Source organism: Rhipicephalus sanguineus, chromosome 6 (genome assembly GCF_013339695.2).
Source record: "Rhipicephalus sanguineus isolate Rsan-2018 chromosome 6, BIME_Rsan_1.4, whole genome shotgun sequence".
In the NCBI taxonomy this organism is placed as follows: Eukaryota; Metazoa; Arthropoda; class Arachnida; order Ixodida; family Ixodidae; genus Rhipicephalus; species Rhipicephalus sanguineus.
In genome coordinates this window covers 105591894-105606085 of record NC_051181.1, presented here as the reverse complement: position 1 = coordinate 105606085, position 14192 = coordinate 105591894, and the positions used below count along the sequence as shown (strand labels likewise).

The following is a 14192-nucleotide window of genomic DNA, read 5'->3' as shown; positions in this document are numbered from 1 at the left end:
TTAATGCATCTTGATGACATCAGCTTTATGGGGCGTTCATTCCTAACTCGAGAAAACCACACAAAAATGCCTTTCCTACGTTGAGGGATTGCAGGAATGGAATTGAGCTGAGTGGGAATGGGCTAAGCTTTTCATTTCGAGGAATTGAAAGGAATGGAATTGCGGCAAGTTGTAATTCCCCGGAATTGAATGGTGGCGCCCATTCCACAACACTGATCTTTACAATTCTGTTTTCTATTAGTAAGGCAATCAATCATGAAACTGCAATTCACTGTACAAAAAAAAGTTTATTTGTGCCGAGTGAGCGGGGATGCAATATGAAAGGAAGAGGAGCATGTAAAAAAAACCGCTCATAACTAGACGAGAGGATAGCTGGCTGAGCTTGCGATTCCACACTGGTTGTCCTTGTTCCTTGTCATGTAGATGTAGCCCTCGTCGCCCCAGCTTGTGCCCCAGCTGGAAAGAACAATGTGCATAAGTATGGCATCATCTTGTAAGAAGTTCAAGCCTTTTTGTTCCAAGAAGAAAACAAAGGAACATTCATGTCGCCGCCTTACAGCACAAAAACCGTTGCGCACGACTTAGAATGCCAAGAACAAGTTTAGACACTTCGGACGGATGAAACGTATGCATGTCTTGCAATATTTGTGATTAATGAGCCGCCAATTCACAGCTTTAATAATAATAAGGTGCGAGTTATAAGCGGTCAAATATGTTACAATTTAAAATTTTCTATACTTGGTACATATAAGCTTGTATAACGTACTTTTAAGCTTAAAGAAATAATTAACCGAGGTGCTGGTAATGCGTACACTTAACCTTGAAGCGTGACATCACGGCAATGCGAATTTTCCCTTGGTAGGTGGTTTTACGGCATAGGAGCCCAACGCTGCAGGGAAACCACCTTTCCAAGGGGATACAAGCGCTCAAACATAATAAAGTCTATTACTTCATTTCGAATAATTTAAATTCAAGTCAAAGTGAATTCGAGCACTGCAATATTTGTTCAAATGTTCAAAGTGCTAGAATATTCGCCCATGCCTACTTCTGACCAGTGAGGAGGAGGTTGCGAACATTTTAGAGATGCCCAACGCACACTGTCACTCATTATTCCTGGAGCCACATTTCTTGATGGCATGCTTATGTCCCACTAGTGTGGGCTATAATTTAGCACATTCCAACACGTATTCCTGTGGAGTCCTGAACACAGATGTGGTCTGTGAATACTTGGTACAGTTTACGTTGAATTTGTACGAATCCCAACACTCCTTCTCTTTCATGACGTGACCTGATCGCTCAAGCTTACGTCAATGCATATCCACAAATAACGTAGGAGTACTGAGGTTATTTCTGTGTAAAAAGTTCTGAAGCGGTGTACAATGCGTACAAACATACAAAAGGATAGCTCTATTGCACACTTTTTATAGACCTTTTCACAGAAGGCTCCCTGGACACTGCCATAATCCCCTCTGGTAAATAGGTGGGACCCCCCAAAAATGCACTGCCGGGGCAGTGACATCAGCCTTTGTACTCCCACGGCGCAGTCCAGAAAGGAGGCGTTTGTTCTCTCCTGTGATATGTGCATATATTTTTAGTTATCACTGTCTTCCACTTGAAGTTCTTGTGCAACATAAGCACTTCGTATGGAGCCATGATATAATGGGGCCATTGATGACTGCCATCATCTGCTGCCCTTGATGGCCAGCTCACTTCATCAGCACCTTACAAAAGATGGTTGCTGGTACATCGCTGCGCACATGCTGCTTAGTGAAGCCTTTTCCAAATAGTATAGTATTGGTGCTTCGAAGTAGATGCATAGGCCGTGCATGAAAGCAACCCGTTTATGAACAAATTACAGCAAATTGTACGCATTCATAGTGAATTGTCGGGCTATTTGGTTTCACATCTTGCAGAGGAGTCCGAAAGCGGCATGGAAAAAGGGAGACTAGACAGGAAAGATGCTCCCGGTGGTATGTATTAATCCACGTCTTACCATTGTGGTTTCATAGATGTGAAAATACATCTAGAGATTCATGAGTTGAAGGCACATCTCATATCTGCATTGCGTAATGATGAGCGTGGGTTCCTAAGTTACCAGCTTTGCTACTTTCTTGGCTATTTTTCTCACCTTTGGCCGAGGCTTGCTAGAAGAATACAAGAAGGGCAGGAAGGAATGAATGTCCTATCTAGCTTTTGGTGACTTTAACCCTTTGAGGGTTTACTCCGTACATGTACGTCATTGCCTGTATGTTTAAAATGTGCGCCTTTTTTGATCACTTCTCTTGCCTGGCATGTGCTGCCACACTTCGGGAATATGTGGAATTTTTTTCATGCACGGATGTCTCTCTGCTTTTTTGTTGTTTTTTTTTCGTCTTTCCAAAGCGGTACACCAGCTTTCGCATGCGCATCTGAGCACGTGCGTGCGGTGCGGCTGGATTCGGTTTCGTCCTTCAGGTGGTTATCGCTTCTCGCGCCCACAAAACTGATGGCTGTCTGGTTTCTAATCTCTCATAGGGTGACCGCTTGTTACTCTCTTATTTACTGCACCTCGGGGCGCGATTACATCTGTTTCCATGCGGCGCTAAATTACACAAACGATGCCGCCGTGGTTGCATTTCCTGTTTTTCGGGGTTTCTGAAAAACTAGCTCCATCTCGTTGGCGATAAGACGAAGAATTATTATAGCTTTTTCACTTGTTTTGCTTTCCGGACGGGTGCACAACCATACAGTTTTCTTCCGTACGCTCACTCACACAGTTCGCTGACGCTATGGAAGTGCGTGACGGTTGCTCTGCTGCTAGCAAGTTGAGCGGTGATTCTTCCGATGTGGACCATTCCCCAAGTGCCGAATCAGGATCTGATTCATTGGATGTCAGTTCGTCAGGCGAGGATTTACTTACGAGTTCAGACTCGGATGATGATGAAGGAGCGACGTTCCGAACGCGTGCGCTGTGAGACGATGCGGACTGGATCAAAGGTGACTATTTCTTAGCGGAAAAGTACGCTGGTGTGCTTATTTTTGTATGTCTGTGAGCTATGTTTACTCAAACCTAGATCTCCGCCCATAAAAGCTGTTGCTCTCGAACATATCACTCTACAATGTGCATTGCTGCGCTCGTGCAGACATTTACAAGATACTACTACACATAATGTATCTGGTGTAGCTACCCACCTGTTCTTGACGAGCCAGTAGTCCTGGCCATCCTTGGTTCCATAGCCAACAACAAGGACACCGTGGTCAAGCTGCTCACTGCTGCACTCTGGTTCATCATAGACACCTGCATGGTGTAAACAGATACAGAAAGAGGCAATTAAGGTCTCTGCGTCTGATACTAAAAAGTTTGACGCACTTCACACACTGGTCACTTTTTATGGGCCAACGAACCACTCTGCCGCGTTGGTTGTTGAAGTAAAGCCTACTTATAGCAAACCTAGATGAAGCAAATTCTTTTATGCAGCAAAGAAAAAATAAAATTAGTTACTAAAATATGTGCAAAATATAACTCTTGTATGATGTGTCAAACTTTGCAAAGCTATGGCTACTGCCAGAGCATTCCCGCGGCCGAGCTCCCTGCAGGAAGAAGGAACGGAACAAGAAAGTTGTTTTTTATAGAAGGGTGGGGTTGACCGCCGGCACATCATGCAGATAAGGCTAGTTTGCACACTGATCACGTTATCGCACACAAGCCTATCCAGTCTACGTGATTCAGTCATCCAGCCTCGGTGCATCTCACCCCACACATACACACAGTGTGCCATCCACATTGACTATGCTTTTTATCTGTAGGAAAAGCACGACAGTGGTTGACATAAAAACTAACCAGGCTGCATATGTGCGCACACACGCACAGCAACACATTGACAAGATTGCCTAGCCACTTGTGCAGTAAAGACGCTTCTTTCTTGGCAAATCCAGTTTCTCGTATTCGAACATTAGGCCACTTTTGTGAAGTCTGAAGTACTAGTCGGAGACTGTATTCGGTGTATTTTTCTTGAAATCAAGTCGTCCCGAAGTTTTCCAATACACTATATACTCAAACCTCATTATAACAAAACCACATCTACCACGAAAATAACTTCGTTATATCAAAAAATTCGTTATAAACATTTATTCCCAACACTGTAGCTATGACAAGACTATTCTTCATTTACTTCATTATAACTAGAGCTGTGCGAATAGCAAAATTTTGGGTGCGAAGCGAATTCGAATATAGAAGTGTGAGTGCGAATCGAATCGAATATTTTTCGAATATTTCTCGAATATTTCAAGAATATTTTTTGAATACTTCGAAGCGAAATTGCAGAAAGAAAGTTAGAGAGGATTCCTAGGCTTATTCTTATGATATAGCAACATGAAAGCATTTCTTTTCACTAGGATGATGAAGCACTGGCGGGGTGGTGTTTCATAGTTGTCTTATCAAGAATGAGGCAATGTAGAGGCTGAATTGTATTTGTGTACATGATTTGGTGCAACTAAAGTGTTGCCGACAACACTTTACACGTGATAGGCAAAGATGCCATTTCCTCAGCCTCTGCTCCTCTTTCAACTTCTGTGGAAGCCCAACTGCTGTTGTGGACAAGGGTGTGCTCCCTTCAAGTCCAGAGTTCCAAATCTGCCTCGTAGATGTCGATATATAAGAACAACTAAAATATTGGATGCTAAAAAGCTTCGGCTTCCGATTTTTCGGACTTCCTGCCCAAATTTCAGGTCCAAAACAGCTATAATTGAGCCCCCACCTCTGCCACATCTTTCACCTCAATGTTGGAACCAGCGTTTTCTTGAGTTGCGACCGTAGCAGAGCTTGAAAGGCAGCTTAGCCACAATACCGTGGTGTGATGAAGTGAAGCAGATTGAAAATCTAGGGACCACTTCAATCGGATGTTGACTGTGTCTTGGCAAAGTTAGACCGTAACGAAGCTTGAAAGGCAGCTTTGCCGCAATACCGGGGTGTGATGAGGTGAAGCATATTGAAACTTCTAGGGACCATTTCTAATCAAACGTTGACTGTGTCTTGGTAAAGTTCGACCCTAACGGAGCTTGAAAGGCAGCTTTGCCGCAATACGAGAGTTTAATGAGGTGAAGCATACTGAAAATTTGAAGGGGTCACTTTCAATCGGACGTTGACTGTATTTGTTTTTGGGAAGTTCAAATAGTTCGAATAGTAAAATTCCAGTGCGAATCGAATCGAATAGCAAACACTATTCGAAAAATATTCGAATTTTCGAATATTCGCACGCCCCTAATTATAACCAATAATTCGTTATATCCATGTTCGTTATAACGAGGCTTGAATGTAACAACAAAAAAAATGTTTAAAACTTGGCTTTCAATTTCCATGAGTGACCTTCACGCCTGTTTTGGCAGTGCTTGTTATTACAGTTCACCCTTTTCACGTCTTAAAGGACCCCTAAACGCCCTCCGATAATTTTTTAACATTTCAAGTAAACATGCACACAGAGTTGAGAATGTCATCACAATCAGCAATGCCAAACGCAGCAGCACTGCGAGCCACAGGCGTGCCACATATTATAAGAAACAATCCCTTCTCCTCTCCTGGCCTTTCAATAATCCTCAGTGATGGCCGTGACATCAACATTGCCGTCTGATCATGTCATCCACAAAAAGAATCTGTTTGTTCGCATGCTCGCTGTTCACGTGCTTGCTGCTCTTCCTCCTCGCACGACGAGAAGGAGCACTCGCCCAGGAGGAGAACGAGCCGATGAAACAAGCATAGCGAAGGAAAGAGCGAAACAAGCGAGGGCCTCTTTTGGATCATCAGATCAGACACGTGTAGTTGCGCTATTATGGCACCGTTTCGAATAATTCTCGCGGCTGCATGTTTGTTGTAGACTCGTGCACAGCTGCAACGCCACAACTGAATTTCGACCTCTGGGTGGTTTAGGGGCCCATTAATAGCCCCAGAGTAACCAGAGAGAGGGGCGGAGATTTCACCTTCCGAGTAGAACTGGAATGACTCGTGGCTGGCGTCGATGGCAACCGAGACGGGTCCAACCGTAGCCACGGCCTTCTTCAGCTTGTTCTCGTCCCCTTCTGGTATGTCGACGAAACCAGTGTCTGTGGCACCCACATCACTCCTGTTGAAGTGACAAACACCGTCCTGCGAAAGAAAATTCGCAAAGAAAAAAAAAGAAAAACGTCACAGATGCTTGGAAGTGTGAGCAACTCGTCCATCAAAACTGCCAAAGCTGTATATAAGCAAGTTCTCACAACCCTTTAGACGTCCTATGCTACACCACTGCCCGAAACCTACTAAATGGTACTTCACAAACATTTTGCGACATACGATGAAATGGCTTTGTTGTATTACTGATCTGTATTACTGATATGAAATAAAGTGTATTACAGTTGACTCTCGTTAAGCAGAGCCTGAAGGGACCAGGGAAATATGTTCCGTTTAACAGGAGTTCTGTTTACTGAGAGGAACAGGGGAGTGGAATTCAAGCATGAAAACAATTACATTAGAAGCAGTTGTTCCATTTAAGCCAGCAGTTCCGTTTAAGAGATTTCCATTTACTGAGAGCTTACAGTAGTTCGCTGTACTACGCTGTATTACAGATACAATGGCATTAGCACTTCATTGTACCCAATATTAGTACTGACTAGGCTTGTGCGAATAGTAAATTTTAGGTCCGAAGCGAATTCGAAGCGAATAGTAATGTGGTCAAAGCGAATTCGAATAGTTTATATTACATATAATAAAAAAAAATGAGCATATTTGTCAGGACTCAACTAACCAGCACAATATTTTTTAAGTTGAAACAAGGCATATGCATATGTCATTCTTTTTGGTTCAAAGGGAAGTGGAAGCAACTTTGAGTAGTAGCAGGATTTGGCTTTCGGTAGAATGCAAGTGATAGGATGTAAAATACGTTACATTTTAAAATTTACTATACTTAGAGCATATAAGCCGGTATAACAAGCTTCTAAGCTTAAAAAATGATTAATCGATGTGAGGGTAATACAGTAAAACATCATTAATTTGAACTCAGCTATTTCGAAATCCCGCATAATTAGAAGGATTTCTGCGGCCCCGTATCTTGCAATGTAAATTTGAGTGGATAATTTGAAGCGGCGGTCAGTACCAGCCCCGTTAATTCGAAAACTTTGGGTGCCATGTGCCAATTCCCGATCCCGATTTAGCCGCAAATCCGCAGAAACGATGGACCTTAGGAGCCATCGGGCTATTCGAGCCATCGAGCCATCAGGCCATAGGAGCCATCGGGCACAGGGAGCCATCGGGCTTAGGGCAATGCATTGTAGCGATACTAATGAGTAACAAGTTGAGCACCCCAGCCTCGCTGCTGGCAGCGCAAGAAAACAAAAATATGAAGAAGCAGCAATTTCGTGGTCAGCTGAAATGTGCGCCTACGGAAAAGAAGACATGCTGCACTGCAACACAGCGGTGACACGTGGGCAGCATGACGCATGCTTCTCTCAACGTCAGTGCGTCATGATTTACCCATTCTTTCTGGGAAAATAGAAAAAATAATAAAAGACGGTCTGACGGAATTCGTGATGTATGCGAACCTCTGATTGGCGGTTGTTCCGGCAATTTGCGCACTTGCACTGCTGGCGGAGTACTTGCCTGCAACGCCTACTTCGAAAACTCGGTTCGAAAACTTCAATGATCATTTTTTCCACCCAGAACACATTGCGAATTCCGTCACACTGGTCATTATTAAATTCTTTATTTTACCAGAAAGAATGGGCGAATGGTCGCATCATGACGCGCTGACATTGCAAGGAGCAGGTGACATGCTGCCCACGTGTCATCACTGTGCTGCAGCGAAGCACGTCTTCTTTTTCGCAGGCACGCTTTTCAGTCAACCAAGAGGCCGTTTTTTTCCTCCTTTACTTCTTTTGCGCTGGCAGCAGCGAAGCCCGCCGTTTCCCTGGTTTAGTGGCAAAATTGGGTCCAGGTATTGCTGGAAAACATAGCCCTTGTAGCTGCAAACTAGGAGGCACAGCAAATGACCACCTCTGATTACTTCCAGTAATTCAAAGTTCCCTGCATCCCGCTTTTTGTATGTCTGGTTAATTCGAAAACCCGCCTAATTAGATTTTTGACAGTCCCAGTCATTTTGAATTTACGAGGTTTTACTGTGTGTTTTAACCTTGAAGTGGGTCTTCGCGGCAGTGCAAATTTCTTCTGAAAAGGTGTATTTACCGCATAGCACACCTCCACTGCAGTGAAACCACCTTTACAGGGGTTACATGCGGTTTATATACGTCTATTCGTTCATTTCGAATACTTCGAAATTTCCTGGAATTTAAATTCGTTTCGAAGCGAATTCGAATACTGTAATGTTCGTTCGAATATTCGAAGAGCTCGAATATTCGCACAAGCCTAGTACTGACGTCATAATCGTCATCAGGCTATCCCATCCATATTTTCGATTACCCCTGTGTTCCACCCACTGACACGATCCTATATTCGCAAATTTTCTGCCCTCTATGCACCACCTATAATTGTCTGCTGCCCTCAACAACTCTGCAATCTGCACCTACTTGGAACCACTGGTCGTGAATCCCAGCCTTCTCAACTACATTTCTTATTTCTCTGGATGCTGAACTGGCAAGTCACAGTTTAAGATGATCCCAATATTTTGGAACCCATTCGGTTCCTTCCTAAGGGGTTGAATGCATCAGTTGAGGAAGTGGTTTCAATTCGGTTCTTCCTTTCCATCGCGTCACGAATGAAAAACATGTCAGCGGGGTTCTGCTGTATCAGCATTGTGGTGAGGACACACACATGCCAAGTAAAATGGGAAAGATTTTTATATCGACAGCTTGAAATTCTGCCTGCTGCAATAGCCTAGCAGTTATGGTGGCCGCACTGCTAAGCACGAGTTCGATTACCGGCCATGGCGGCCACATTTGGATGACAGTGAAATGCAAAAAACACCCGTGTTACTTAGGTTTTACGATCATGTTTAAGAACTCAAAGTGGATCAAATTATTCCAGTCTGCCACTACAGCTTGCCTTGCAATGGTATTGCGGTCTTAGCACAAAAGCAGCTCTTCTTCCTCACCTAGACCCCATCCCCTACACCAAAGGTCGGCAACCTTTTGAGGCAGACGGCCGCATGGCGAATAGGGAGGGAGGGGCAGTGGGGGGTGGCTTTGCAGGCGAAGAGAAGTTTGGCGAATTGACAATAATGTACAAAACTGGGAGAGAAAAATCATGTTTACTTGTAGCACGCGTGTTACAAGGTTGCAATTTACAAACATAGGTTGTAACGCCAGCTGGAAGCGATCTTACTTTGTTCCTGCCTAACCCCATTTTAGGGAAACTGATGCTTTCAACCTATCAGCTCTTCCACGAGCAATTCGTTTGTGGAACGATCTACCAGATGATCTCACATTAGAGCGAGACCACGCAAAGTTCTTGAATAGTCTGAAAGAATATTTATGCACCGAAACCTGATGTATGGCATTTTAACATTCATCTGTGCCTGCAGTACTGTTATCGATACGTTTTTTTTTTTTTTCGCCTTTTTTTTCTTTCTTTGTGTACATTTATTTGCGGAAATATCTTTCATCAGTTTTCATTTTCTGTTGCACTGTTGCTGCATAAATAGTCACTTTCATATTTTGCGTTTCAATGTTCGCGAGTTCAGTTACATCTTCTGTACTTATCGATATTTCACCTATGTATATTCCTCTCTATTATGTACATGCTGTATTGCCCCCCTTACACAATGCCCCACGTGGGCCCTGTAAGGTACCGATAAATAAATACACTCAAACCTCATTATAACAAAGTCACATCTGTCACGAAAATAACTTCGTTATATCCGAAAATTCATTATAAACGTTTATTTGTACCACTGTATCTCTGACAAAACTGTTCATTTGCTTCGTTATAACTGATAATTCGTTATAACCGTGTTCGTTATATCGACGTTTAAGTGTAAATAAATCAAAACTGCTGTGTTGGCCTTCAGGTAGGAAGTGGCAAAGGGAGGCGAGCATGACGTGTCGGGGGGCCGCATAATACTGCCTCGCGGGCCACAGGTTGCCGACCCTTGCCCAACATGATCACAGTGTGCTTACCGTGGCATTGTAAGGGTAGCTCCACTCTGTGTCAATGCCCTTGTTGGACTTGATGTACTTGAAAGCATTGTCCATGAGACCACCCTCGCAGCCGTTGTTGCCGAAGCTTCTGGAGCAGTCGACCAGGTTCTGCTCGCTGAGTGACACAAGCTTGCGTGTCTTGCGGAAGTGCTGGCCCTCCAGGGATCCCGTCTGGTTCAAAACAAAAAACGACAGCATGAATTCTTTGTGCACTGCGGAACAGGGGACCTTATTCAGAGTGCTCGCCAATTAATGTCAAACTTATTCAAATCAAAGTCTCATCTGACGCAGAAATACTTCCACTATATTCTTTATAAGCATAGGGTGATATCAGTAACTTGTTTTTTCTTTGTGATTTAGCGATTGCTTCTGGGAAAGAAATATAAAGCGTTACCGGCATTTAGTCGCGTGGCTCACTGACTGTAGGGAACCTAGATGGGCACGCACGTGAACTTCCCAAAAAAAAAGCAGGAGATCACACACCATCGCCCATCACCTTTGCCGTGTATCGTTAAACCTCAACATAATGAACTTCATAATAACAAAATTCTCTACATAACGTTTTTCACACTTTCTAGCTTCATGTTTGTAGTACCACGTACATTTTCAAACTTGGTATAACGTGCAATGAAACATGTTTACCTGCAACTTCGATATATATATATGATGAAGTTCCACTGCTACTGCAAAGGCAATTAAGAAATTATAGTAAACCTACTCCTGAAGCTTGTGGTCAAATGGTAGTCACTCACTGTTTTAGTGAACACATTTTTCAAGTCATGTGCTACACGACAATCAGCAGCCGTCAAAGCGCTGCAGAGTCGTTTCCGGCAGCGGCTGTGGGGCAATGCTGCGACTGCATGCTTTTTCTCCGTGCAATCAAATCAAGGGAAGGAGAGCATGTTGGCACCTTGGCACATTGTAGCACACACTTTACAGCACGATAGTTCCATATGCTGTGCTGCACATGCTTTGAATCAGTGCTCAATTTGGTGATTTCGTTGTACCCATGCAAAAAGTAGAGGCAGTAGTACTACAGATAATTCTCAGAGATCTTGCAGACCCTTCGATCGTTTAGGAAATAGACATCACTGGCAAGATTAGTATCTTGTAAGCAATCTCAGTCGGTAAGGAAAAAGAGTTTAAACTGTTGTTCAGGGCAGGGGTACTCAAACTTCTTTGGTGCCACAATAGCGTGGGTCTCTCGCTACCCAAAGACTCCCGAAGTGCGGTTGTCGTGTGCAATGGCTTCGCTGAATACAAATTTCAATGCAAATTTTCTATTCTAATCAGTAAATTAGGTACTAACGGTGGTAAAACAGGAGCAGGTCGGATTCATTCTGACTGCATGAGGAACCCTAAAATGACATCCATGGAACTCCTGGGTTCCACGGAATCCAGTTCGAAAACGGCCCAGTTTAGGGCTATCACGGAGCTCACTCACCATGATCCCAAAAGCTGAAAGAAGTTATATTTTACTTGTCGATGAAAAGAATAAATTCCCAGAAAGAGCAAAATTGAAAACTAACAGGCGCTTTTACCACGAAACAAAAGTATTTTTCGATGAGCGCACTGCTGCAGCGTGTTTTTAAATAGCGAACAGAAGCCGTTTTTTGCTGCTCACAGTTACCTACTGCCAGCTCCGTGAAATTATTCTTTAACAAAACCGGTTTACAAGACTCCTGTTGGATTAATGCATAGCAGCGATAGAAATTTGGGGTGCCATACAGGGTATTGATTTTTTGAATAACACACAAACACAATGATGCAAAACAAAGCATGTGGTCAATGTGAACAAGAGTGCAGTCAATCATGCACCTTCTTTTCCATACAATTCTGCACACTACAAAATCTTTCGGCGATGGAAAAACTGTTATTGGAAGTGATGCTCTTCCAGATCATGCATTCCTTTTTCCATAGTTCCTCTTTGAAATGGTTACAATCATGTTTTGTACTTTGCTATATCTGCATTTGTTACAGTTGAGTTTTAATACGTTACCTTCTATGCAGATTAAAATGTAGTGCACACACTAACAGATTATACCATGCGCAACACTGCACGTAAACTCACGGTGCTGAAGGCCCAGCAAGATCCGCACTGTCCCTGGTTCTTGACAGGGGTCACAGCGCCTTTCTTCCTCCAGTCGACAGTCTTGGGCAGGTGCAAATCCTCAAAGCCCTCAGGCTCGATGAAGAAGCTGCCTTCTCGTGGAGAGTCCCTGTAGTTGCGCTTGAAGCCGTTGCGTGTGCTGACGAACTCGTGGTGTAGCTGGAAAAAAACAAAAACCAAGAACAGAAATGCTCAGAACACAAGTTTGAAAGAATCTAAGAGTGACTAGCAGTGATTTATCGAGCACTTTTACATTTTACAGCGCGAGTATTGCATAAATGCACTCTTTGGCCAACGAAACTCTCGTGCTGTTGTCGACGCACATATGTGGCCAGAAGTTGCACTTAAGAAGTGGTTGCTCCTTCTGGGGCGTACTTCTGTCACGCAGCAATACTAATCATCATCCATCTTACGTGCTTTTCCTTCCTTTAACGGCACAAGCTTGATACTTTCAGGACATGAATGGCACACACGCAATCAGCATGAACTAGCGTTCTTGATAGTAATGTTGCAAGTGCAGAGTTCTTAAGAGAGGACACACAAAATCCAGAAGACGATTCGTTGATTACATTGTTGTGTGGCGCGAAGATACCCCAAGAAGGAGCACAACTTTTTTTTTTAGTTTACCCAGCCCTTAGCAACACTTCTGCAAGTTGTGTGTGACAACTACCACTGTGACCCAGTACGGAGTGGTACACTTCGTTTTCATCTCTAGCATGTCTGGTTATACGAAATTTTAGTATGACCCAAAAAGCTCGCTTGAGGATTTGTTTAGCTTTAAGAGTGAGCATTGCTGTACAACCGACTAGGCTTAGAGTGCACCATTTCTTATGCGAGACCCTACCCAAATACGAGTGAAAACTTACCAAGTCTCCAAATTCATTCATGGCAAGCTTGTACGAGACCTGGCTTTTGGCATACTTCTCATTGTGCCGTGCAATCTTCAGCCTGTTTTCCATGTAGATCTTGAGCCTGTAGTATTCTTCTGTGTCAGATGCATAGTCCTTTCCTGCACACAATCATAACATGCACATGCAAAATAAGTTTAATTTCAATTCACTTGTAATTAAAGCTTGTTTTCCTTCAGAGATAGAAAGGGCCAAGTCCTAAAGAAGTTCTCCTTGGCTTGACTCATGGCCTTGTCTTCCTGTCATTGAATGCCGGGACATGGCAGCCATTTTGATGAGGGTAAATTGCAAATGCCACCATGTTAGATTTTAGTGTACGTAGTTTTAAGTGCATGTTAAAGCACCCCAGGTGATCAAAATTAATGCACAGTCCTTCACTATGGCATGCCTCATATTCACATTGTAGTCTGGTAACATAAAACCTCAGAATGTAATTGACTTAATGTAATGAAATGGCACGGTAACACGGCATGCCACACCACAATCTGACGAGACATTTGCAACGCTCCTCTGTCAATAACATAATGTCAGTGAGCTTTATGTTCAATAAGTGCACATGTACGGCAGCGAGAGCTACAAAAAATAAAAACGAATTCATGTTTAAGCAATGATCTGATAACCCGTGATGTGTGCATTCGACCGAACATGTTGGCATGTAACAAGTTGGTGTCATTACCCATGATGTGTAGATAAACCTGAAATGTTTATTTGGAACAGGCAGCTTTCCTGCTAAAGATTTAGCCTCGCTTCTTGTGTCTACACGAGCCATGTGCATCTAGCCCTTCCGCAGCATCTTTAAAACACATCAGCCGTTCCCTTGCCCGTTGCTTGAAGGGACACGATTGTGATAACACAAGGAAGAATAAGTGGAGAAAATGTAGAGGGCTAATGAACATCCAGTTTACAGTTCTCAAAATTGCACACACTGAAAAGGCTCCGGAGAAACACGGTACACTATTGGAACCGCTGTGTATCAGGACAAATGACTCAAAAAGCTGTCTCAAGAAAGCAGTTGTTACAATCACAACAGATACTGAATGGAATTCGATAAAGTGCACTAAGTGAAGAAAAAGAAA

The 14192-nt window shown here is 43.3% G+C and overlaps 1 protein-coding gene across 2 annotated transcripts in view; it reads right to left on the bottom strand.

The window, feature by feature from the left end:
* Positions 1-277: 277 nt before the first annotated feature.
* The window catches only part of LOC119396087 (procathepsin L), a 38510-nt gene continuing 24595 nt past the window's right edge, over positions 278-14192 (bottom strand). For both annotated transcript variants that reach the window (XM_049416903.1, XM_037663170.2), the window contains exons 3-8: positions 13075-13217; positions 12170-12367; positions 10078-10269; positions 5953-6118; positions 3172-3277; positions 278-456 (exon numbers count right to left, since the gene is read on the bottom strand). In XM_049416903.1, coding sequence (XP_049272860.1) covers positions 357-456; positions 3172-3277; positions 5953-6118; positions 10078-10269; positions 12170-12367; positions 13075-13217 — 905 coding nt within the window. In that variant the 3' untranslated portion in view covers positions 278-356. The remainder of the gene's footprint in view (positions 457-3171; positions 3278-5952; positions 6119-10077; positions 10270-12169; positions 12368-13074; positions 13218-14192) is intronic.